Raw genomic sequence first — 27,920 nt, forward strand, 5'->3', positions numbered from 1 at the left:
GAGGCTGTACTGCTCTGTGACAGGCTGGACTCAACTATGGCTCCACTTAGGGAAGAAGCACTTTCTAGCCAGTGATTTGGTTCATCTCAAGCCCGATAACATCTGTCAAGGTTTGGGGGGGGGGCTGCTGCACCTCTGTTCTGAGTTTGCCTCTTGTCTCCTCTGTGTATCTCTGATTCGGAGTGTTCTTATAGAGCCTGGGTTGATCTCACTGTCACAGTTCAGCTTGTGATGCCCCTGCACCTCCTCTCATGTGGCCACCTAGCCTCTATGTGTCCTGGAAGAAAATGGTCCAGGGAGCTTTCATTATTGTGAAAAAAAAATACTCAAGAGAAACTATTTCATTGGAGAAAAGGTTGATTTTTGACTCACCATTCTGAGACTTCGGTCCACAGCCACTCAGCTTGCTTGGGGGAAGGATAAGTGTATCTGCTGGAAGAGGAAATCATAGATAATAGATAGATGATAGATAGATGGATGATTGATGGATAGATAGATAGATGATAGATAGGATGGGGACAGAGATAATATGTACTCTTCAGGGGCATGCCATTAGTGATGCTTTAGTGATGTATTTCTTCCAACTTGATCCTATCTCCTAAAAGTTAATCCAGCCATTAATACACTGATGGATTAATTCACTGATTAAGTTAATGTTCTCAGTATCTAGTCATTTTTTAGTATTGCTGCTAACTGGAGTGAATATCTCTACTAAAAGAGCCTTTCGGAGAGGCATTTCATATCTAAACTATAACGGGAAGTTTACGCTTTTTCTGTCTCCCTAAGTCCTCTTCTTTCTCATCATATAATAGCTGGGGGCACAAAAACAGTGTGTTAAATAGCAACAGTAGCAATTCATCAAAATTACAGAACATTGTTCATTGGAAATACCTTTACTAAGTATTTAAAACCTCTTTCTTGCTCACTTGTAAGAAAGACACAATGCTGCTAGGTAGATCTGTGTGACGTTATTTATACTCTAATTATTTTAATGTGTAGGAATGACAGTGTCTTCTGATTAGAGATAATGTTTAGAACAAAACAGAACATCCTACTACAAAAACTATATTCAGATAAAACTTGAAAAAACATGTACTTTGACTCAGCTAGCATTTGGATGAAAGATTGTTGACTCCTAAGTCCATAGTTCTTGCGTTGTGCTCACTGACTGTTGAATGTCATTTAAAGTACTAGAAATTATTCAGTTCTTTACTAGGAGAGAATTCAGGCTAGGATACACTGATGCAATGCATTTATAGATCCCAGGAGATCACACAGTCTATAAAACAATGAGCTAGTGCTCAAAAGAGGGAACAGAGTGAATTTCTGAGCTGACAAACACTAACAAGGTCCACAAAAACTGTGAGGTCCAAGAAGTAAGCCCGGGAATGCATATAAAGAGCCAGGAGAAAATCTGCTGAGAGAATCTGTTAGGATCTGGACATGTATGATCTGGACATCAAACAAGAGCTTGCTGGGGGCGAAGTATCATTTATAAGTATAAAATAAAATAAGGAATAAAAGTTATTTCTTTTATTTTTTGAGATTGTAATTATATAATTTCCTCTTCATTTTCCTCCCTCTCTACCTTCCCATATACTCCTCCTTGCTCTCTTTCAGATTCATGGCCTCTTTTTTAATTGCTTTTTATATTTATATATTTACACACAGACACAGACACACACACACACACACACACACAAACACACATATATATTCCCAAGGACACAAATACACCCCGTGCAGTCTGTATAATGTTGCATGTCTGTTTCCAGAGCTGATCGTTTGGTATTGGATAATTGGTTGGTGCACTCTTCCTTAAAAACACTGTTTTTCTTACTCTTGGCATTCCTTAGTCGCCTGTTGTAGCACAAATAATAAAAACCCAGAGGCAGATATGGGGTACAACCTGACAACCAGAAAAGCAAAGCAGCCAAGCCACTAGAGAAGTCTCACCTCTACCAAGGCTGGGCAACCACAGACCAAACAGACTAAACAGCCTAAGCAGACAAAGCCTCTTTCTCCTCCCATTTTATATTCCCTCTAGTGCTAGGGTTAAAAGTGTAGGTCACCACCGCCTAGATTTGTTTCAGCGTTCATCTTATATAACCCAGGGTGGTCTTGAACTCACAGAGATCCATCTGCCTCTGTTTCCCACATCCTGGGTTTAAAGGTGTATGCCACCACTGCCTGACCTCTATTGGCTTAGCTTTGCTCTTCCGATTTTATTTAAAACATAAATAAAATATCACTATAACTTGTATAGTTCTTTGTATAGGTTTGAGGCCTCCTGAGCTTTCCCCTGTCCACTGTAGCGATTTCACTATCCTTGCTTAGCTCATTTTTAGATAGTCGTGTTTGTGAAAGTTTCTGGACGTAGCTTCTGATGCTACTAGAAGAAGACACCTGGATCCTCTGACTGTCACAACCTTTCTACTCGCTCATCTATAATGATCCTAAGACACAGGCGTGGGAGTTGTTTTGCCAATGTAGTCATTAGGTTGGTGTATGAGACACACACAGCATGTGAGCATCTCTTAGAAAAGACGGCAGGAAAAGGAGGCAAAATTTATCATCATCACTTTATAATGAATGGTGTCTCCTGGGAAGCTTGGAGTCACAGATTCTAGGACAGAAAGAAGGAAACTAAAAATGTACTTAAAGTAGCAGCAATCTCCAGGTCCCAGGCCTCCCTTCGGAGCTACTGGCACGTGGCACCTGCTTGGGAAGGGAAGGATGTGACCATTGGTAGGTTTTCTGTGCCATGGTGGATGTCCCATATCCATGCACATATGGACTCAGTTTGCTATCAAAAAATGAAACTAAAAATCAAACCAAACAAAACCAAGCAAACAAAAAAATTCCTCTCAAGATGGTATTTTCAACCACTGCTGCTTATCTTCTACACCACAGCACAACACTAAGGGTCTTTGCAGATCTATCAGATGTAAGAAATCCAATGATGGACAGAACTCCAGGTGATGGCTGGCTTTCTGAGGCCACTAGCCGAGACCCCTGTGGAGTGTTCATGGTTGCAGCCTAGACTGGGCAGCCTTTGATCCAATCTGAGCACATGCCTGGAATGACAAGTTAGCCGGGCTTTAGGGACAGCTGATGTCTCCATGGGCTGCCCAGAACATTATTAAGGCTCGATTGCAATCTCCTGATGTGACAGAAGAGAATTAAACCACAGAAGCTGCCTGCTTGAGTGCTCTACGGCTCCACTGGTAAGTTCAGAGCAAACACAAATATGAAGAATACTTTCGAAAGAAATTGGGCAGGCAAACGGGACTCTTGCATTCAACGTTGTGCGCATAAATTAATTTATTTGGGGTAGGGATATCTGATTTCTGTGCTAGACTACAAGCTGTTACCGGTGTAGTTAGGGACAATATCCCAGCAGCTATGGGACTATCACGCACTGTCATCCATCATCCTGTGTCCACAGTAGCTATATTGTGTTGGTAGGGTTCCAACAGCTCATTTGTATGACCGTTCAGCCTTACTTTCATGCCATTTGCCTGGATAGTTGTGTGTCTACTCTTGATTTCTCCAAAAGCTTCCCTAGATCCTTGAAATTACCGTGGCAGGTAGAGCAAAGAAAATCATGAATAAATTAGAAGTTGTGACTCTCGTTAGAATGTCATAATTTTAAATACATGTAGTATTGACATGATATACATTCAAGATGGTTCAAATGGTACCCAGAAAAAAAAGGTCTAGAAATGAAATTCATGGAAGAAGAAGATGTTAGGTTTTCTGCTTTTTCGCTGTCAACAGTACATTTTCTTCATGTGCAAAAATAAAGAATGCTCTCCTACTTGTAGCTATGGGAGCATTTATTGACACTATTAATTTTCCAGACTCCAAATGATGTATTATAAAATTCAAGTTGAAGTGAGTATAAAATTTTGAGTAATGTTTAAAAGCCTTTGGATGTAAAGGAAAAAAAAAAACCCTCCAGGTTTTGGCAAAAAGCCGGTAGTAGTAAGTCTCTTAAAAATTGGACTTTTGTTAAAATTCATCAATATGCAGTATTACAAGGGCATATTTTAATGTTTGTAATTTATATCTCTGTAGATGTGATGGGAAAACAATTCTAAGAAATACCAATACTCTATCAGCTACAAGGATAGACTCCTTATTTGAAAATACACAGGGAGAACAAGCTCAAAAATTAATGTAATTTTAAAATGAATTTTTGAAAAGTCCTGATTTTAGTAATAGATTTTTGTTTACATACATCAAGTGTTTTTGTAGGTTTCCTCATGAAGTTTAGGCAAACTAACCCAATATTTACATTCATTCTATAATGATTCAGTCTTTTCAGCTGCTTGCTAGGCCTCTCAACTACTCCTGTTTTCTCACACCGTCTCTGATAAAATTCTTCCAGGGCCAGGGTGGTTCTTTTAGACCAATGAGTGGCCTGCTGAAAATCAGCTTTGGAGAACTTACCACCGACATACTGTCATCTCACAAAGTTACACAGATACGTAGACTTTGGTTCTTTGAACCTTTACCATCCGTGTTCTCTGTGTAGAGTGGGAGGTTATAAATATAAAAAGGAAAAGGATTCCATGTTATAGGGGAAGGAAGCTAACAGGCTGATTGTAACCCCCTCCTTCCTTCCCTCCCTCCCTTTTGGAGTGGCATTCTGCACTTATATGAAACTTTGACTATTAGAGAGAACAGGAAATTCTGAGAAAGATGGAATAACTTTCTGTGGAAATACTTGCTTGACAATAGTTTTTGTTTTTCTCCAACACACTGTGGTCTGTATGTGGATAGTATAATCTACCTGTAAAGGACAAATACATTCTTTAACAAGATGTTTCAGGCAGACTATGAACCAGGAAATGCCTCATCTTTTTTTTTCTGTGTACTTTCCAGAATGAAGAATTTTTTTTTTTCTTTTTTGGTTTTTCGAGACAGGGTTTCTCTGTAATTTTGGAGCCTGTCCTGGAACTAGCTCTCGTAGACCAGGCTGGTCTCGAACTCCCAGAGATCCGCCTGCCTCTGCCTCCCGAGTGCTGGGATTAAAGGCATGCGCCACCACCGCCCGGCTAGAATGAAGAATTTTATTACACATAAACACTACTTTTATAAGCATTCTTCTTCTTTTGTTGTTGTTTGGTTTTTGTTTTTTGAGACATGTTTGCCATGGCTGTCCTGGAACTTACTTTGTAGACCTAGTTTTGAACTCACAGAGATCTGCCTGGCACTGACTCCCAAATGCTGAGATTAAAGGTGTGTGCATCACTGCCATGCAACATCATTCTTTTAACGAATGACAATGGGGATCCTGGGAGCTCGTGGAAGTTAAATACAATTGAATAGCCCTGTGCTGGTATTTGACCTGGTGGGCTGGAAAAGGAAGGTGTAGAGCAGGCTCTTGCTGCATTGGGCGAGGACTGGACTTGTCATCTGTATGTGGGGTCTACCTAGGGCCCTTTTAGATGCATAAAGTATGCTTGGAAAGCACTGACTGAATAAATGGATTGATCAAAGAAATGAAGAGAAGGGCTTTGTAATAGGGAAAGTAAAAATATAAAGAGCGGGATGCTAGGATTTTCTGATTGACATGGAACTTTGATTTCATTGTTTCTTAGGATAATATATGATAAAAGGGGAGAAACACTAAATAAAAAGTTGTACCTCATTAGATTCTGGAAAGTAAATATTTTTGTGTTAACTGCCTAGATTTACTTTACTATCTTTGTGATGATTGTTTTAGATGATATAACTTATATTATAGTATAAACTATCCCTGCGTGTCTTTGTAGCTTTTTTAACATCTTATTAGAATTGAGTACACATAAACATAAGATATTCAGATACATCTACTCATAAGTAATAAAACTATTTTGTTTAAAATCAAGTCAGATTCCTCTATCAGTAAACTCTATGAGACTCAAACACTTTTAAACATGTGAAGGACCATTACTGGCAGTAACTTATTTTCCTCCAGTGAAACCTAAGCCAGTGTCTCCAAAAGTCCTTCACTCTATCAGTCCATGTAAAACTTAGCAAGAAATTCAATCAATTAGCTCAAGTTTTCTTCGTAATCTCAAGTTTTCTTTATAATGTCAAAGTCTCGAGACTATTTGTAGTTGAAATAAAGCAGCAGGAAGCATTCTCTAGTAGTTCCTACAATTCATCCCTTCCCATCCTCATCCTAGCCAGAGAGGGCTTCTTCACAAGCCATTGCCTTTATACCATAAGATGCCATCAGTGCTGGCAAAAGCATGTCTCGGTAGTTTCTGAGAGAATTATCTTAAAATGTCAGTAAGACCTGAGTCAGTTCTCCTAGAGGAGTAAGGAACCAAGTTTTATGACTTTTTACAAAGAGTCACAACCAAATAGATCTGGGACCCCGGGGGGATGCGCGAGGGGCAGAGGAGGAAGAGTTAGTGGAAGAAGTGAAAGAAGAGAAGAAAATTCTGGATGCTTCTCAGAGGACAAAAGATGCTTCTATCTTTATTAGATAGCACAGTGGTTCCCATGGAGATAGCAATGCTGGTCCTTTGGACCACAATGAGTTCCTGACAGAATGTTAGAAATATTTCCTTTTTGATCAACAAGTTCTTTCTTGTTGGTCCCTCTGAATGATGGGAAGCATTGTGATACCTACCCACATTTTGCTGAATCTAAAGATGCTGACAGCAGTCAACAGCATCTAAAGTTTAGAATGGAAGATACAGCCTTATTGTATGAATCAATAGAAGAGGAAAATCAAAGTGCTGATAACTTAACTGTGGCATAGATTTGTCATCTGAAAGGGTTTGCCCCTTGAAAAGTTCCTGTTAAGCAAACGGAAGCCATTTGGATGTCTGTACACATAGGTCGTGCTCATGTGTTGCTCCTGACCATACAGACGAGGTCTAATCCTGTGAAATGAGTGGATCTGATGACTGCCCCACCTAGTTTTATGTCAACTTGACACAAGCTGGAGTCACTTGAAAGGAGAGACCCTCAATTGAGAAAATGTTTCCTTAAGATTTAGCAGTAGGACATTTTCTTAATTGATTGGTGGGGGAGGGCCCAGCCTGTTATGGGTGTGCTGTCCCTGGGTTGGTGGTCCTGGGTTCGAGAAGAATGCAGGCTGAGCAAGCCATGATGAGCAAGCCAGTAAGCAACATTTCCTCCCTTGCCTGTGCTTCAGCTTCTCTATCCAGGTTCCTGGCTTGTTTGAATTCTTATTCTGACTTCCTTTCATGATGTATAATGATGTGAACGTGTAAGTTGAATTAACCCTTTCTTTCCCAAGTTTCTTTGGTTGTGGTGTTTCATCACAGCAATAGTAACGCTGCTGAAGGCTATGACCCTGGGTTCCCGCCTACAGTCACAGTCCACTGGACTGTGTCTCTGCTAGCAGGACTGATGTCTGTATTTCTTCCACATGGTGAACTCAGTCTTACCTGCAGTTGAGAGCTTTGGTGGCAATGTATCACTTTTTTTTTAAAAAAAGATTTATTTATTATTCACTATTATTCACACACTATTCAGCCTCCATGTGTGCCTACAGGCCAGAGGAGGGTGCCAGATCTCATTACAGATGGTTGTGAGCCACCATGTGGTTGCTGGGAATTGAATTCAGGACCTCTGGAAGAGCGGTCAGTGCTTTTAACCTCTGAGCCTTCTCTCCAGCTCTGATGTATCACTTTTTACAAATGCTTTTTGGCATTGTCTCCAGAAAATTTTCCCGAGCTAGTTATGCCCTGTGAGTTTTGAGGCAGCAATGACAAACTATGTCATGATTGTCACTGATCGATCCAAGACCCTGGTGTGCAATAGTCTCAGAGATGTTAAATGGAACACAAAACAAAACATTTGAGCATTTGAATTGATGAAACACGCTAGGATGTCTCTTCAGTCCTAGTGTTCCAAGGTCTGTCCTTCACAGACTTCATACTAGATGGAGCTTTTCACATAGATGCAACAACAGCTACATGTTGCAGGCTTCCATGGTCTGAGAGAATATGATTCATAAATTACTGAGGCAGGACCTCAGGACTCTCAACTCCAAAACCTCAATGATGGTTTCATGAAAGGAAATTTAGTTAATCTTGCATGAAAAACACCCAGCAATCTGTTGGGTTAGCCCCATGGGACCTGATTCTCCTCATTGACTTGTGCTGAGTGAAGTTGGCTGGATGTCAGCTGTGGTCTCCACCCTGTCAAGCTGTAACAATCTGTGCTAAGAGGGGCAGGCTTCTGATGTTCCCTCAACTGCAAATCACAGATGGAGCTTTTGTGAAGAGATAGTAAAAATGGCCCTATCCTTGCCACATTTTGTTTTCTGGTTTTGAAAGCAGCAAGGTGTATTTCCAGTTTATCGAGTTTGCCCACCTTCATCTGTAACACCTCCCGCCTTTGGGCTTCAAACCAGCTGAACTTTAGAAAAGAGATAGGTTTCATGATAACATTTCTGAAATTTCCCAGACTCTCTTTCTTAATCCCTCACCATGAAAAATAATGTATAATATAGTCCCTGCTCTCTGCTCACTGAAGCATCTGTTATTTACAAACCAGTAGTGACTCCTGTGAGTATTAACTTATGCAAAATACATAAGCACTGAAGATATAGGGGCCCATGTCCTAATGTGCTGGTTTAATGCAATGGTAATGGACTTTTCTTAATTAACAAACAATCTCTTTTCTCTGTAATGAATTTAAGATTCCCAATATCTTGAAAGTGAGCATTTTCTCAAATGTACTTTGTGAATATTTTCACATTCTCGTAGTCAACACAAATAGTCAGTGACTGGGACTGTTTCTAGCATGACTGGCAGAATCATTCTGGAGAGATTCCCTATGCAAAAAAGAAGATCTGAACCAATTAAGACAAATTATAGTAGTATACATGTATAAAGGCTTTGGAATGTGTGTCAGATTAGTTTTGATCCCAATGGGTCACACAAATCTATCTGGGTGCTCTGTGGCCCTCACCCTCTTTGCTGCATAACTGTTGTTTTGGGACTGTTGAATGGAAACGTCTTTTTCTGGCATGATATGTCTTTCCCAATAAGGAAACTCATAATTTCTATCCATTATGCTTTGTTCTTACTGACCTCTTTTGGGTACCTCTCATTCATCTGTTCTTAAAAAAAAAAAAAATCCTTCTCATTTATTTGTAAGGTCAGAACTGCAATCCTAACAGAGGAACAAAAGTACCGTTAGCTTCCTAAACGAGGAAAGGGTTGTTTCTTCCTGGCTTGCTGCCTCTCTGATGTGCCTCTCATTGCCATTTCTAACCTTCTTCTCAGACAGTGGGATCAGCAGGCCCTGTTACCTTGGCAACGCTGATAGGTTAATAGAATTAGAACGTCTCGGGCCATCATTCTAGCTTCACGCTCTTGGATGAAAGGAAAACAAGGCAATTGTGAAATATAATTTGTAATAACCTCGTTTCTGGTAGCTATTCTTTTTAGATTTGTGTCATTTACTGGTACAAGGTAACGAAAGTTAGTATTTAAAAACATGCCAGCCATAAAAATAACACAAGATGTCTGTATTAAGTTGGAGATTTCTGTTATGTAAGTTTATTAATAGGATACTCTCTAAGGTAGTCTTGTTGTACTTCAAAAGGTTGAAAATTCTACACTTTCTCTGAGGCCATTCTAAGCTCAGTAATGAAAGGACGCACTAAGGACTTGGCCTCCCCAGCTTCCACACTCGGCACTTGCATTTGTTTAAATTTGGAAAACTGCTTTTTATTCCCACGTTAGCTGTCTGTTATGTAAGTATTGGAGATAATGATAAAGGATGAAGGTTTGTGTGGCTCATAGCTTTTGAGGTTCTAGCTCGTGATTGGTACAGTGACCAACTTTAGTTTTTCACACACTTTGAAACTCCTAATTTTGATAGACTCCAGCATAACCCCTTCTCTTCCTAAAGTCTCATCAGTTTTACCTGATCTACAGGAGAATTCTTTCCTACATCCTTTTAAGTTGTATCTACTTTTTTATTCTTTGTAATTCATCTCACATTTTTTATTTTGTTCTTATTTCTATGTTATATAAGCTTAATCTCAAACTGGTATCATGTCTATTATATTCACAGGTTCATAGTACAGTTCTCAGACCTCATGAGAGCAGATATTTTTTTATGCAGTGGGTGGTAGTTAGAGTAGAAACTCACAGCAGGTCAACGAGCAGAGAATAAGTGACCGTGGAGTGCTCAGGCACATAGCGCAGTCTATACCATGTCCTCTGCAAGGCTCAGGGACCTTGGCAGACAAGGGAGAAGAAAGACAACAGGAGCTGGAGGACGGAAAGGACAGCAGCAAAGCAGTGGCTTTGGGCATGGCAGGACTGCCGGACTCAAGAACTCATAGTGGCTGTTGCTGCTGGACACTACCTGGACATGACCAGACCGGTATGGGAAGGGGTCATATGCCCAACGATTTCTTGAAATTGCAGACAGAAGACTCTCTGTCTTAACTGCTCTGGACCATAAGGGGTTAATAACTTTTGTTCATTTCTTATTGACCAAAGATGGCACTTGGTTACTCTTGTCCTTAAAAGCAAAAAGCCAAGCTGTCCAGTTTTGTTTGCGTTGGACCACCTCCATGTTACACACTGCAAAATGCAAAAAAAACTTTAATGTGTCTGGTGAGACTTTTGTCTTCAGTTTTTTTCTATTGAGTATTTTCTTAATTTTGAAAAACAATATCAGCAAAGATAGTAGATAAAAACATAAACAATTGACCATAAAATGTACTGTGGGTTAGTTGATTCTCCTCTTTTCTAGGTGTTCAGTTAGCTTACCACACTCACTAGCAACATTTCAACACAATCTTACAACTTAAAAAGCTTCTTGGATGTTTGCCAGAGTGATAGAAAACACACCGGGCAGGTGCAGAGGGCCTTCTCTATGCAGGAGTGACGGGATAGAGCATCTATCAGTGCCCATCGCCTGGATGGCTGTTGCTGATCTGGCTAGCTTGGAGGATTTTCCATTCTTCCTTCATCATTCCACATCTCCTTTCCAAACCCCTCCCTGTGTCGAGGAGAACACTCCCTCCTAGCAGAAGTAGGAAGGCGACCGACCTGAAGTTCTTTCTTCCATAGTGTGAAAGCTTGCCTTTAGAAGAGTACTACCAAGAACATGCCGACAATCTGCCTATGCAATGGTATTGCAGTCTCATCAGCTACTTAACTAGAATTAATCCTGCAGGTTTGTGCAGGCGTGGAGCACACTCGCTGTCCCTTTGAAAGATTGCCTGGAGAGAGTGGGAGAAGGAACTAGCACTTAGGGATGAGGGGGGCACCTGTGTCCCACACCTTTGATTCTCTGTTTTATTTCAGACCTCCATTCTAGACAGTGACCTGTAGTTTCTGCTAAGATCATTTCGACACCCATCATTTGCTTTGACATTCAAGCCCCTTACGTCCTTGTCGCATGCTTACTGTCTGTCTCATCTCAGGCCACTGTCTTGCACTTGTTCTGTCAGAGCCCACCCTGCATGTTTAATATTTAAGGGCTGGGATCGTTTTGCAGGTTTTAGTTTAATGGTAACCATAGCACACATGCACATGCATTATTGATAGCCAAGGCACACCGCATGTCCTTGGGCATCCTCTTTTCTTTCACTCTTGGTGCCACGGGAGGGCTGCCGTCTTTGGAAGTCAGCTCTGCTGTTGCTGTGGCCGAGGGAGGAACTGACAGCAGATCCATAATGGTGTGAACTGTGCATGTGGGTGGACGAGACCATGCTTAAAAGAGAGACAAAGGCGGAAAGTGACAGGCCACGGAAAGTCCGGTTTCGGATTGCCTCGTCTCACAGTGGCAGAGTTCTGAAGGAAGTCTATGAAGATGGACAACCCCCGGGCTCTCTGGATTCTGAATGTGCCAGTGTCTGTGGACTCGATGGACTCAGAGACTCTGAGGGACAGCAAAACGGCCACGTTGGACCAGATGATAGTGAACATGAGAAAGATCAGGATGACTTGCTGGTATTAGCCAGGACAGCCAGCGAGAAGACTTTTGGAACGAGACGAGTCAACATTTTAAGTAAAAATGGTACAGTGAGGGGCGTCAAATACAAAGTGAGTGCTGGCCAAGCTCTGTTTAACAATTTGACCAAAGTGTTACAGGTAAGTCATTACACTTTCCCGCTCTGAGCTTTGTTCCTCATTCACACTCTCTACCTCTCTCAGTTCTCCAGGATAGCATCTCATTCCTCCAACTTCACGGGGCTCTCTCCATCTAAGACCCTGTGTGCACAGATGCCCACTAGGCTCATTGTTCTTGGCAAACTACATCGCCTTCTCATAACCAAATTTCTGACCCGTACATCATCTCCTCTGATTGTGATAACTAGCACAGAATCCATTCCTTAACAAAGAAAGAAGATGGCAAACTAGAGTGCTTAAAGCATTTCTTCCATGCCTAGAAGTTAATTCCTTTCTGGCCTATCCTTAAATAAGCATCCTTTGCTGCTTATATTGATAGCTACACCAGAAAAGCAGAATGCTCTCGCGTTTGGTGTAATGTGTTCAATAGTGCAACTATAAAGACCAATGGGTCTTCCTCCCATTTTCAAGGATGGTGTACTCTTTTTGAAGTCCATTTCTCCATTAATTTGCTTTTAATGGCTTTAGAGCAGTACTTGAAAAAGCTTTAAAAATACAGAGATTTAGACTTCATAGGAAATAAGCTTAAGAAGTGCTAGGTTCTGCACCCGAACATAGGTATGTGTTATTTAGATCTGATGCCTTTGACAATGATCTAATGCTCAGGAAAACGTTTCCAATTTCCTGGAAGTGTTAGTAGGATTATCTTTCTGAGGTTGTTTAAAATATCAACCCAGGAATAGTGTTTATAATCACCGTGATTACAGTGGCAACTCACCTCTTTCACTGCAATTGCATTTTCTATTATTTTTGATACCTAAGCAAAATGACCTCTTGTAATAAACTATTCCATGCTTCTATATTCTATAAGAAAACAAGGATGATAGAGAGAAAGAGTTTCAAACCAAATGTCACTGCAATATATTTTACTTCAAAGGAAGTTTGTGAAAAGATCAAACCATGAGAATCTAAAGAAGCAGATTTAGATCTTACCCAAAGAAAAAAGAGCAGCAAAGAGTGGTGGTTTTTTACATATATAGAACGTATTTATGAATGATTTAGTAGGTTAAGGATGAGAGTCAAAATCAGAGACTGATAATTATGCTTCATGAGATAGGGAATGGTCTCACAGAAATTTGTAGAGATGTGACTTCTGGGTTAAAGAAAACCTTACAGGAATGAGTTTTCCTCATTATAAACATTTTTACTGTCAGGCTCGAGACCAAGCTTCTATATGGCAATAGGCTCTACACGTGTACATTCCCGGTGGTTAATCAGTTTCTTATTATTTGCTTTATGGCTGAAGGTTTTATCACAAAACTGCTATTTTAGTTTTATTACTTTGACTTGCACTTGTTTACCAACCTCTCAAAAATACTGTCACTTATGAATAAATGCCACAAACTCCCAAACCTACAAGGGAAACTCTAGCTTTCTTCTTCTGTTTTCACCCAATAGTGCTACAAATGTACAATCGAGCATCAAAGGAAACTTCCAAGTCAAAACTCTGCCACTTAAATAATTACTTGCATAGTTTTCTTTGCATGACTTGGTAAACAATTTTGTGAGCACAAATTCAGTTCAACTTTTTTGATGATCTCGTCTACTCCAAGTGTTGAAACAATCAGCATTTGCAGTCACAAAGTTTTGACATTATCTTTAGTTTCATCATAATTACCATTACCATAAAATGAATGCTATTTGATCTCTCCAGGGAGAAGCATAGGTTAAAGGGTCCGTGACTTTGGACCAAGGCTGCCATTTTCCCTACTGTAAGAACAGTATCTCTATGCAATATGAGCAAAAAAGACATTTGGGGCATTATATAGAGAACAGATTTGAGTCCATGCTACTTCATAAAGAATGTGCACATCATAAATGGTACCCTATGTTTTGCCTGGGATGCCCGAGATGAATAGGTTTCCATAGGTATCACTTCTTGGATCTGCCCTTTTCCATAACTTTAGCAAACTGTGCAACAAACTTACCTGAATGTCACCATAACTTAGAGATTTAGTTCAGGGAGGAAGGAAAAAGTGAACAACCAGTTTCTCGGACATCTGGTTCAGGTTTTAATATAAAGCTCCTCTCAGTGAACAAGGAACCATGATTGAAGAAACAGTTAGACCTTTCTTCCTGTTTCAGGTTATAAAATCTTAAAGCACTCAGTTTGAAACTTGAGGGGAAGTGCTAAATAAAGATAAAGCCATCCAGCGTGCACGTGAGATGCTTGGCTTCCTCTCTGTTATTTCCTTGCTTAGTTACTGCTTTGTCAAAAACTATTGGCTCCACTTCCAAAAATTTCAACTATACAGAGACGAGTTGATTAAATGATTCTTTCAATCATTTTTACTTCTTGGTGGTACTAATTTAGACTCTCAAGTGGATAGCTGAACTGGTTTCTGTTCTGTCTCTTAGTTTACACTACAGAAACCAGACAATGGAGGATGCACAGTATTTATTGGGGTGATGGTTGTAGTGACAAGAAGTGAGGAGTCTGTGGTCAGTCACCTGGTGGCCCGCTGGGCTTGGAAGAGAAGTGGAGCTCAGATGAATTAGTCAGGGATATCCAGTTGGTCTGGATTATAAGTCTTCAAAGGTAGAGGCTGGTTTTTGTTTCACCCCTGCCACAGGTATCCAGAAGGCAATGCTGAAGAGAGGCGAGTCCGGACATCTGAAAGCCTCAAATCTAGTTTGAGCATGGAAACGTGTATTGATTAGAATCTCTTAAGCAAAAACTTGGAATTTGCTTCTGTTAGAAGCTTTTTAGTTTATTCTCACACACATCAAGATGTGAAGATAACTCAACAGCTGTGCAGATGGCGAATTTACCTGGGTAGTGTAAAATAGGAGTCCTTCCCATTGCCTACACTGTCAATATTTAATGGGGAAAAATGAAGGAGACTTGCATCGAGGTGAGATTCTGATCAGGTTGGGTTACTGGGAAGATCTCCCTGGAGTTGAAGAGGAGCCATGTTTCCTATCAAAGCTAAGCTCATCAATTGGTCAATTGAGACAGGCCCACAGGTGTTACCAATGCTGTGTAAGGTGGGTGACCTCTGTAGCACTAGCAAGTCTATTCTAAGGATATTTTTCTATCTACTAATATGAATCAAATCCAGATTACTGGAATAATTTACAATACCTACAATACTTATTTTTCCTCTTTTCCTTCACCCTCAGTACTAGTCAGTAATCACATGGAAAGCAAATTATAAGGGTTCTGGGTGGCTCACAGCTCTTATGGTCCAGTTGGCAGGATGAAATTGAGGTACTCTTTGTTCTTAGCAGCAACATTAAATAAAGTGTCTTAGTGTGGATCGGTGATGCAGATACTCAATGTTGTTTAGTCTTACCAATATATTGTCATGAATCTATAGTTTAGATGGTTTTCATTCCTTGACCTTCTCCTCAAACTATGTTAGGATATTCTTGTAGAATATACCTTTTTAGTTTCCATAATTTTAACAACTTATTGTTCAAATTTAAAATTATCAAAGAAAAATGAATCCAAAGAAGGACCTTGAATACATAGATTATGTTTATATGCATACATGCATATTTCTTGTTATAATAGTTGCACCTAGGATTGATTTAATGTGTTAAGACAAAAAAGTGATATGTTGGCATAGTAATTTGCATCATGCACAGAACTTTCTTGTGTATTATTTTTTACCTAAAACTCTTATGAAAGAAGCAATGAGACTTTTGTTATGTCCCTGGTGATAATTAGAAAAATTCATTCTTACTTTTTCATAACTTTTGACAATTATTCTTACAATACATGCAATCCATACTCTTTGATAATGTTTTTAGTGTTATAGATAAAGTATCTGGTTCAAAGCTAATAATACATTAATTCTAACATTTCTTCTTTTAAAAGTATATTAAATATAAAAATGTTCAAATTTACCTTTTAAAATTTAATAATGTTGAACACAAATATTTATAAGACTAAATATATCATGTTATGATATCATCTAATCTTTTAATATTTCATCATTTGTGAGGTTTTAAATTTTACTATTGGTTTAATATTTGGTTTTCAGCTGGGAGAGGTCTGAAGAAATAGACAGTATTTATTCAGCTTTAACAGTTTTTTAAAAAATTATCACAGACATCATTTCCAATTGATTAAGTAGTCATGAGATTGCAATCTGACTCTCTTGGTTGGACAGTGGTGGTGTACACCTTTAATCCCAGCACTCGGGAGAGGCAGGAGAATCTCTGTGAGTTCAAGGCCAGCTTGGTTTACATGAACTAGTTCCATGACAGGCTCCAAAGCTACAGAGAAACCCTCTCTTGAGAAACAAACAAGCAAGTAAGCAAAGAAACAAACCAAAAAAAAAAAAAAAAAAAGGCCTGACTCTCAGACTTGTCCACTGAGTCAGGATGGACGATAGTGATAGAAGTTGCTGGAAGACTTTTATCTATCTTTGGTTCATAGAGTATAGGTCTGGTAATATTCTATTGTTCCCTGGAATACTCTTCATGAGTTGTGACCTTGCTCTCTTACTTGAAGAATTCTGTAAGGCAACAACAAGCAATCTGAGGGCTGAATAAGTAATGCCTCAGCACTAGACAGTATTCCTATTATATATGTGTACTAACATATTAATTTCTCACAGGAATCTTAGTATTGGTATTAACAAATTAGTTATTGTGAAGCTCTTTTTCTATATGAGAAAAAATTAATTTGTAGAATTTAAAAGTCATTTGTCTATAAAAAATGCTACAGACAACTTGCATGGATGTATTGCCTTCTTAGTTATCAGGAATTAGGCATGAACCTTAAGGATATCTGATATGATCTCAAATATTGTAGACAACTACTGTAGGCACACTATTTTATTTTACTTTTATTTTTTTAAAAAAGCAAACTATCTTTTTCATTTTATTCATATAATTTTTTCATTATAAATACTAATTGAATTTTCGCTCCCTCTCCTCCTCCCATTCCCTTCACTTACCCCCCACCACATCACCCCCATCCATCCACAGGCACATTGCTTTGGGGAAGGTCCATGGCCTATATCTAGGCTGAGCAAGGTATCCATCCAAAGAGAATAGGTTCCCAAAAAGTCAGTATAAACAGTAGGGATAAATCCTGGTGCCACCGCCAATGGCTCCTTGGTCTGCCCCAGCCATGCAACTGTCATCCACATTCATAGGGACTAGTTTGACCCTATGCTTGTTCCTTCCCAGTCTGGCTGGTGTTGGTAAGCTGCATTAGCTCAGGTAGACTGTTTCAGTGGGTGTACCCATCATGGTCTTGATCTCTTTGCTCATCTTCTCATTCCTCCCACTCTTCAACTCGGCTTTGGGAGCTCAGTCCAGTACTCTGATGCAGGTCCCTGCCTCTGTTTTCATCAGTTGCTGGATGAAGGTTCTATGGTGATATTTAAGATATCCATCAGTCTGACTACAGGGCAAAGCCAGTTGGGGCCCCCTCTCCTCTGTTGCTTAGGGTCTTAGCTGGTGTCATCCTTGTGGACTAAGCACTGTAGACTAAGCACTGTGGACTAAGTGCTGTTTTATGGATGATGGTCCAAAACAGGTTCTGAAAGAATTTATCTGAAGCTGGCTTTACTTCCCATTCTCAAATGATTTTCTGTTTTTTCTGTTATTATTGTTGTTGGCGTAATATTTTCTGCTACTCATTCTTAATTTCTTGAATGTTTTTCCCTTTGATTTTCTGTTGGCATGTCATCATTCCATTTGGTCTTTTTTCTTCCTTTCTCTTGTGTTTTTTTCCTTGTTCTTTCCAATTTAGCCCTCCTTATAGACTTAGGACTCAGGTTAATCTGTGTAACCTAGGACTTGTAATTCTCATCCTACAAGTCTTCAGAAAATTAGCACTTTTTCAATTTCTGTGAATTTTATTGAAGTTGTTATTTCCATCAGTATTGCCTACTCTCCTTACTTTGTGAGACTCTTCTATTGTTATGATATTTGAACTTGTGTAACTTTGGTTTTGGTTACATGACCTCAGCCTCAGGAATCTGCCTGAGGTCATACTCCAGAACAATATGCTGAGCAAGCACACACTCTCAGCAAGATGACTTGTAACCATCAATAAGCTCTTACAAATAATACACAGTAACTACGTAATTAAGGAAACTAGCCCATGATTTCTCAAATTATATTTTTGTAATAATCTTATTGAAACATAAATCATATGTAACTTTATTCACCCATTCAAAATACACCACCAGATGCTTTTAGTGAGTTAACTAAACTGTACTTTCATTATTTATAAGCTATTTAACAATGTTTTCATTATCTAAACAGAAAATCTGTAAGCACTTGTCTTCATTTCTCTTGTCTCCCTCCTGCATTTCCTTTCTTCACTATTTTTCCTGGCTATAAGAAATTGCTTGTCTATTTCCTAGTTATCTGCCTAATGTTTCCATTTAAACACATTATTCCTACATAACTGTAGCCATACATCCATTGACAAACAGCTCCATATTCCTCAATTCTTGCTAGTCCCTCAAATGTCTGATAACCACTCTTCTACTCTCTGGAAGGTCAACATTTCGTATCTCATATATGAGATCATGTGGTATTTATATGCCTGTTTAGATTAATTTTAGGTAACCTGAAAGGCTATCAGTACTGTTGCAAATTTCCACTTTTTATGGTGTAATAATATTCTATTATCAATATATCACCTTTTCATATTCATTTCTTCATTAATGGTGACTTAGGTGGGTTATATGTTTTAGCTGCTGTGATTAGTACTGTAATAAACAAGGTGTGTAGATAACACTTTATCTGGGGTATGTTTTATGTGTATGCAATCAAAGGTTTGTATTTTATAGCTATCGAATGGAATGTTCTATACATATCTATAAGGTCTGTTTTGTCTAGAGTATAGTTTAAGTATGTGTCCCTGATAATTTTGTGTATGGACTATCTGTATCTGTCCACCACAGATGAAATGTTGAAGTCTTCTCTTGTCATTTAATATGGTCTAACTCTTTCTTCACACCCATTAAAACTTGCTTTATGTTCCAGGTCTCATGTTTTGGGTATATTTTGACTGGGGTTTCTGTCCCACCCAGTTTAGCCATTTAATCCCAAATAAACACACAGAGGCCTACATTAATTATAAATTGCTTGGCCTATTAGCACAGGCTTCTTATTAGCTCTTATAACTTATATTAGCCCATAATTCTTGTCTGTGTTAGCCACGTGGCTTGGTACTTTTTTTTTTTTTTTTTTTTTTTTTTAGTGAGGAATTCAGTTACGTCTTGCTTCCTCTCTGTCTGGGTGACAGCTGCAGACTGATACGTTCCTCTTCCCATGATTTTCTCCTTTACTTCCTGCCTGGCTATTGGTCAATCAGCATTTTATTAAAAATAATACAAGTGACAGGATAAAAGACCATTGTCCCACAGCAGGTATATACACAGTTATAACTGTTATCTGGTTAAACTGACCTCTGCATTTTTCTGCAGTTACCTTTGTGGTATCTTTGTTACAGTTTTTGTTGGTCAAGTTTACTTTGTCTGATGAAATGTTGTCTATTGGTCTCCATTTGCATGGAATATTTTTCTCCGTTCTTTTACTTTCAGATGACATAATTCTTTACAGGAAAAGTATGTTTCATTTACATTCGAGATGGTTGAGTTTTGGTTTTTGTTTTTTAATCCAGGCACCTACTGTATATCTTTTAATTTCAGAATTTAGTTTACTTATATCCAAAGTAATTATTGGTGGGCAAAAATATACCACTGTCATTTTGTTCATTTTTCTGAATTGGTTCATGCTTGCTTATGATATTTCCTTGTGGTTAAACAATTTTTCTCCTCAAGTAGTATGTTTTTATCCATTCCTTTTCTGTTTTTAGTGTATTATTATAGGTTTTTACTTTGTGATTACTATGGGACTTACAAAAACATGTAGTTACAAGAGACATTTTAATCTGATAGCAACGTAACTGTGGTCATAAAAATACTCCACACTTTCATTTTACTGGTTCTCCCACATTAACTTTTTGATGCTATGCATTATATATGTCTTTATATTGTATATTCCTTAATGAATCGCTGTACTTATGATTTATTTCCTTTTATTTTTTGAGACAGGATTTCTCTGTGTATCTCTGCCTGTCCTGGAACTCTGTAGACCAGGCTGGCCTCGAACTCAGAGACCTCTCTGGCTCTGCCTCCCTGAGTGCTGGGATAAAGGTGTGAGCCACCAAGGCTGGCTGATTACTTTTTTCTTTTTGGTGTATGTGTGTGCATATGATATATGTGTGCACATGTGTATGTGCACTTGTGTATGACATGTGGAGGCTAAGGTATTCCCCTAGGTTCTGTCTGTCTTGTTTCTTTTGAGACAGAATCTCTCATTCAGACCAGCTATGCTGGCTGGACAATGAGGTCCAGAGACTCACCTGCCTTTGCCTCTCTAGGTAGAGGATTAAAAGTGGAAGTCACCATGGTTGACTTATTGTATGGGTACTTGGGTTGAACATACATCCTTATGTTTGTGTGGTGCTCCTTTTCTTTAATAAGTTTGCTTTTTTAATTTCATATTAGTATACAAGATTAGGGGAGTCTAGGTTTGATTCAGTGTTTCCATTTATCACTCTCCCTAGCATTCCTTAGAAGAGAAGCTCAGCAGCGAGCTCTCTCAGTTGTGAGTCTGAGAGTCTTTGTTCCTCATTGATGTCTGAATGGCACCTTTTCTGACTGTAGTATTTTTGGTTGGCAGGGATCCATTCAGTACTTTAAGTGAGGAATGCTACCCCTCTGTGCCCTGTAATGTTTCTGCCGAGATATTTGGTACATAAGCAGTTCCTTGTATTGTTTTTATTGAGCTATATATTTTTCTCCACTCCCCGCACTTTCTCCTCCTTCCCCTTCTACTCTCTCCCATGATCCTCATGCTCACAATTTACTCAGGAGATCTTGTCTTTTTCAACATCTCATGTTGATTAGATCCATGTATGTCTCTCTTTGTTGTCTAGGTTCTCTGAGATTATGAATTGTAGGCTGGTTTTTTTTGCTTTATGTCTAAAAGCCACTTATGAATGAGTACACATTACATTTGTCTTTCTGGGTCTGGGTAACTGGTTTTCTAGATCCATCCGTTTGCTTGCAAATTTCAAGATTTTTTTTTTTTGCTGTGTAGTACTCCATTTTATAAATGTACCACATCACATTTTCTTTTTTCATTCTTTGGTCAAGGGGCATTTAGGTTGTTTCCAGGATCTGGCTGTGACAAATAATGTTGCTATGGACATAGTTGAGCACATGTCCTTGTGGTACCATTGAGCATCCTTTGGGTATATTTCCAAAAGTGTATTGCTGGATCTTGAGGTAGGTTGTTTTCTAATTTTCTGAGAAATTGCCATACTGGTTTCCAAAGTTTACACTTCCACCAGCAATGCAGTAGTGTTCCCTTTACTCCACATCTTCTCCAGCATAAGTTGTCATCAGTGTTTCTGATCTTATATTGCTGTTTTCAGAATTCCCTCTTAGAGTCTGAACATTTATAGTTTTATTGGAATACATTTCTGGTGATTTTATTTTGATTAAACGTGACCGGTGTCCTTTGACTTTTTTGAACCCTGATATTTATATCTTTCTACAGGTTTGGAAACTTTCATGCTGTTGCTTCTATAAGTAAGCTTTCTATTCCTGTCTTTCAGCCCTTTTGAATGCTAAAATCTTGTAGTTTTGCTCTTTAGATGCTATGCTATAAATCATTTAAGCTTTCATTCCTTTTCATTCTTTTTTTCTTTTTCTCCTCTGATTGGAAAATTTCAATGTCTGGGTTGCCACCAGCCGGGCCATGCAGAATCCCAGGCTAGAATTAGTAAAGATCTATTGCCATCAAAGAATGCCAACCAAGGTTCAAAGAGGCCACCGTCTCATCAAATGTACAGGCAGCAACATAAGGATAACCGGATGATGAAAAACCAGAAAAACACAGCGTTGTTGAAAGACATCAAGAAACCTCTAGAAACAGACCAAGATGAAGAGGAAATCTACGAAATGACGGACAAACAATTCAGAATTGTCCTTTTACAAAAATTCAGGGAATTACAAGAAAATACAGATAAAAAACTAAGTGAAATTCGGGAAATAATTCATGAGCAACATGAGATGTTTGACAGAGAAATAAAAGTTAACCATTTCAAAATAAAAATTCTAGAGATGAAGAACAGAATAAGTGAACTGGCAAATTCAACAACAGGCTTTGACAGAAGACTCGATAAGGCTGAAGGAAGAATCAGTGAGCTGGAAGACTGGACATATGATTCTAGACTTTAAGAAAGCATTGTCACCATAGAGCCAGACAGACTCTTGTTGGTGGCTAGCTCATGCTGGCAGAATTTCTGATATATTTCAAAATGTGTATACCAGTAATATAAGAATTTAGTCTATAAAACTATTTATTTATATAAATATGCCAATGCCTGAGTCATTATTACCTATAGGACATTTACAAAATTATGAACTAAATAAAATATCATACAGAAAATTTTAATTAAGAGAAGTTTATTTATGCGACAAGTACACTAATGGTTTGATGTCTCTTTCATACATTTTTCCCAATAACCATTATTTTATCCATCTTCTGACAAATTATGCCTTATAACATTTTCTTAGGAGAAAAAAATGTTATCATTTTTTCCATAACTTTGCTACAAATTCAATAAACAATAACAGTATTTGGTATTTTATCAATTTCTAGGCAACAAGTTGTGATTGTGAAAAAGTTAAGTTGATCTTTGATCTTTTCCTCTTTTATAAAATTTATCTGTAACTTTTCTTTTTTCCTTCTGTCTTTTCTTCCTTTTTTGTTTTTTCAAGACAGGGTTTTTCTGTGCATCCCTGGCTGTTCTGGAACTCAATCTTTCTGTAGACAAGGCTGGCCTGGAACTCAAGAGATCCACCTGCCTCTGCCTCTTGAGTGCTGGGATTAAAGGCGTGCACCATTGCCACTCAGCATGTCTATAATCTTTCTTCAAGGAAATCCTGTAGAACCTTTATTAGATTACAAGGGTAATAGAAAATAAAGCCAGTGTCTTTATTTGTCCCAGACAGCTTTTAGGAAAAGAGAAGAGGCAATAAGAGAATCCGAGCATGTGGTAGGGCCCGAATGATGATCATCTTAGGTACAATGGTGGGAAGATCTAGATGGGCTGTGATCCCAGGGGGGAACTGATGGGTCTAGAGATTGAGAGAAGTGACTTCATCAGTTAAAACTAAAGCATCATGGAAAGTCCCAGTACTAAGCCATGACACTGAACATCCATTCTTATTTCCTTGTTACTGAGAGGACATTACCCTCATGGACATCTAGGGAGTGCTTTCCTTTGAAAGCTATCAGCATTGTGCTTGTATGGCATCTGGAAGAAGTGATTACCTCCCCTGTAATGAAGATTGTTGTGAATTCCATCCAACATGTTCCGATTCAACATGTTTGTTTGCATTGATCCAAGACTCATGACTTCCCCTGGATAGAGAGCTGTGACTTTGCACTCAGATCAAACAAGCTGATTACATAAGAATTGAGGCATATAGCATCTATGCTTAATAAAGGGTAAATAATGATCACTATTCACTCTAATATGCTAGCCTTCTATTGGTGCTAAAATGAGTGCTGTTAGTTTTGTGGCTTAAAATAATGCAGGCATATTACTTTATAGTGACGATTATCCAAAGCCTGTGTGTTACAATATTAAATCAAGGTTTTGACATAGCAATCTCTCTGAAGATCTAAGAATATTTTACTATTATTTTCCAGCTTCCACAGGATGTCCGCATTTCATTGCTCCTAGCCCTGGACAATTCCCACTTTTGCTTCCAATAGCATGTCTTCTCTGACTGTTCTTCTTTACCCTGTTTAAGCATTTATGATTTCTCTGGGCTCACTGAAACAATCTAAGACAACATACCATTATTATTTGGATCTGGAATAATTCCTCAAAACTCACATGTTAAAGACTTGGTACCCAGTGGGTGGTGGAAACTGGAAGTAGTAGAAAAAGTAGGACCTGAAAGCATGTAGGCGTAGGTTGCCGGGGAATGCTTTATGGCTTTATTTTTCACCCTGACACCTCCACGCTCTTTTCTTCTATTTCCTTTTCATTACGAGGTGAGTTACTTTGTTCTGCAGCACTTTCTCTCACAGGATGTTTCATTTTGCTGTTGGCCAAGAAGCAACAAAGCCAACTGACAATGGATTGAAACCTCTGAAAACGGGAGGCAAATTAAACTTTTCCTTCTGAAGTTGTCTTTCCTGTGGTGTTTTTTTTTTTTTTTTGGTTTTTTTTTTTTTTTTTTTTTTTTTGTCTCAGCGTCAGAAAGCTTGCCTACAGATGCACTAGGACTGATAAGTGGAGTCGTTACTGTAACTGTACTCAGCGATATGGTTCAGAAGGATGGGAGTTGCTTTGCAGAAAGAGCTTGGAAAGGATTGGAAATGTGCATGAGAGAGGCCCAAGAATGTTGTGAGTGAAACTTAATGGAAGACCATGGTGAGCTCAGAAGACTAGAGTGCTGATGAGAATGCAGATTGTGAAGACCGTGCTCATGAAGGTTCAGATGGGAACAAAGACTCTATTAGGAACTGGACTAGAATATTTATGGTACATTGTAAAATAACGTTCTATATTTAGGCCAGGCCCAGAGACTTTATGTCTAGCCTTAATCTGGAGGAGAAAATGTTAGTACATTCAAGTAATGTCAAACTCATGGTTGGCTGTATAGAACCTAATTTATAGTGAGAATAAAGATGAAAGAGCAGAGGAAAAATATTTGAAATACTAAAAGTTTGCCAAGAGAAATACATATAAGTTGGGGTTGAGGATGGTGGGGTTGCTGATAGCTTAATGTCATTAGGAAGAAATAAAATACTTGGAGGAATAGGTCAATAGGGGCTTGACATTTGTACATTTTATTCCTATCCATCCTTGTCTTTCCCTTCATTGTCCCATCACCATGAGTAAAGTCATTTCACACTGCCACTTGCTCCTTCCTATGATGTTGTTTTTAACAGGAATTGATAAGCAACTAACACAAGTAACGCTGACAGAAACCCCAGAAACCATAAGGCAAAAAAAATCCTTTCTCTCCTAAGTTGTTTCTCTCTTATATTTTGTTGTAACAATTAAGAGTTACTACACCAACATGTGTGGATCCGTATTGTCTACAAAATCTTTTGTCATGTAAAAGAATATTCTTACAGGCCACTAGGATTATGATATGGGCATTTTGTCACTTATTATTCTGCCTATTTTCTGATATTAGGCAATTTTGTCAGAGTATATTAAGGTTGTGTAATAGACTAAAGTCTTGTCCCATGCTGTTTTGTTTCTATATAGAAGTATTATATTTCCATATATGTGTCATGGCTACTTAAGAGCAGAATGCAATCCTAACATTTTAATACAGGTGTTGACTGATAAGACAGTAACAGAAAAAGCACACTTGGAGGCTCAAAGTAAATATGCAGGCTTGATCACATTCATACTTTCTACATTGTTTCCACTATTATAAGAAGGACATGTTTGGAAAACCCAGTTGTCCCAGAAGCAGGAGAGAGAGAGAGAGAGACAATGAAAACCTTGGTCACCTAGTAATTTTCAGACTTGTGAGTTAAGTTAATGGTATTTGACAATGAAGAGAAAAATGTGGAAGGAAGAGGGAGACAGAGGATGTAGCAGTAGCTCTGACAAAGTCCGCATCAGGACTTTCCATAGTACCTCTTACTGAGTTCTTTAAAAATGATCTTTAACTCTGTCTCGAAAAACCAAAAAAAAAAAAAAAAAAAAAAAAAAAGAACAACGCTTATACATTACTCTTGCCATGGCAGAAATTTTACTTAGTATAAGACTCACTAGTCCTCGAAGGCTTGTGTATCACTGCTATTACTATGCTAAATGTCATGTGTTGAAAATACAGTTTTTCCATGTGGTAGTGTTGAAAGACAGGCCAGCTTTATTAAGAGGTGTTTTTGAGTCCTCGTGAATGGATAAATTCTTTTATCATAGAAATTACGTAACTATCACAGTAATTTGCCTTAATTTCTTCATACACACACACACACACAAACACACACACACACACACACACTAGTCTTTGCTTCCAACTTTCACCGAGTTATGAAGCACCACAAGGTCTTGATTATATGGCTACATAATCTTGAACTTCCAAGAAGCATGAGCTTAAGAATAAACTTCTTTTTTTTTTTTTGTAAATTACTCAGTTTCAGTAGTAAGAGATTAAGAGAGGAAATTGGTCCTGAGAAAGTCAGCTGTTTCTATATAAATATCAGAGATCTTTCAGGTTGGCTCTCCCAGCATCCCCCCCACCCCCGCAGCCTAGTGCCTTTGGAGGGTAGAGTGATTTTCAGAGAACCTTCTATAGACTTCTCCATACAGTTGACCTCAGGACTCTACTCCCTTCTGCCTGGTGCAGCACTGCACAGCCCTAACCATAGCACAGGCGTCCAGTGCATTGTGCCGCAGAGGCAGAATTCTCACAGAGCAGGCACACAAGGGCCAGGTTGTGTGGAAATGTGGTAGAGCTCTGTCACAGAGAAACCAAGACTAGATTCTCCACGTGGGAAAGCTGCGGAACTGGTGTGCAATGCCAGCCTGAGACATCTGAATGGCTGACTGACTGCAGTAGAGTCACAGAAGTAGGGGCGCTCCATCTGCCTAGGAGGTATCACATGAAACAAAAGACTAATAATGTTCCAGTTCTGAGATGTAACGTTTGCCTTATTAATGTTTGAACTTTCTTGGGCTTGTTTCTACTTGTTGTTCTTTTTTGAGAAACTATTTTGTCATTTGGGAGTAGCTGACACTTAGAGACAGCTTCTGTGTCAGGGATATGGGCTTGTTTCTACTTGTTGTTCTTTTTTGAGAAATTATTTTGTCATTTGGGAGTAGCTGACACTTAGAGACAGCTTCTGTGTCAGGGATATGGGCTTGTTTCTACTTGTTGTTCTTTTTTGAGAAACTATTTTGTCATTTGGGAGTAGCTGAAACTTAGAGACAGCTTCTGTGTCAGGGATATGGGCTCGTTTCCACTTATCGCAGTGCTGGGGTCCATCAGGCTCAAACCTGGGCCTGCTGCCACAGTCTCTGTGAGCTCAACTGTGTGTCAGTTCTATGGTGTCCTGAAGACACTAACCCTGTAGCCATCCATCCCCACTGGCTCTTGCAATCTTTCTGTCTCCTCTTCTGCACATCTCTCTGAGCTCTGAGGGGAAGGTTAGCCCCAACTATAACTATCATTGTCTGATGATCTGTCTATGTCTTTATCTCCTGGCTTTTCTTCTTAATTATCATGAAAAGCCAGTATTTCCCGCCTCAGTTATAAGTTGATCTCCTCAAGGAGGATCTCTTATATTATATAAATGACTTCTGAGGATAGAATAGTGACCCCCAAAGAATAGTTTGATGACAGAAGCTAGTGAGAGCTGAATTAGACACAGGAACTGGGGTAAACTGGGTAATTGCCAGCACTGCCTGCATGAGCACTTTTGCATTTTCTCCTTTCCCTTGTTAGTCATTCAGGATACGGCAGTGACTGAAAGGGACATTATTTGACTTGATTTTTCTGTGTCAGATTTAAAGTCATGCTTAAATTCTATTTTTTGGAGTGGACTAGAATTTCTGTTCATTGTCTTTCAGGGAATTTCCTACTCAGTGATAAACAGCACAGTAAGGGTCCAGGAGATTGACAAAATAGTCCTGGCCCATGAGTCCCAATGCATTTATCTCCATCACTGTCCTTAGCCCTGTGATGTGTTCCTGGTGCCGTAGGCAGCCCGTGAAGCTCTTCCACCACCTCTTTCCCATGGTGCCCA

At 38.9% G+C, this 27,920-nt stretch overlaps 1 protein-coding gene across 1 annotated transcript in view; it reads left to right on the forward strand.

Moving 5' to 3' along the window:
- The first annotated feature begins 11,696 nt into the window (after positions 1-11,696).
- Grxcr1 (glutaredoxin and cysteine rich domain containing 1) overlaps positions 11,697-27,920 on the forward strand; it is a 99,359-nt gene continuing 83,135 nt past the window's right edge. The window contains exon 1 of the mRNA XM_005359300.2: positions 11,697-12,098. Coding sequence (XP_005359357.1) covers positions 11,697-12,098 — 402 coding nt within the window. The remainder of the gene's footprint in view (positions 12,099-27,920) is intronic.

Source organism: Microtus ochrogaster, linkage group LG1 (genome assembly GCF_000317375.1).
Source record: "Microtus ochrogaster isolate Prairie Vole_2 linkage group LG1, MicOch1.0, whole genome shotgun sequence".
NCBI classification, from domain to species: Eukaryota; Metazoa; Chordata; class Mammalia; order Rodentia; family Cricetidae; genus Microtus; species Microtus ochrogaster.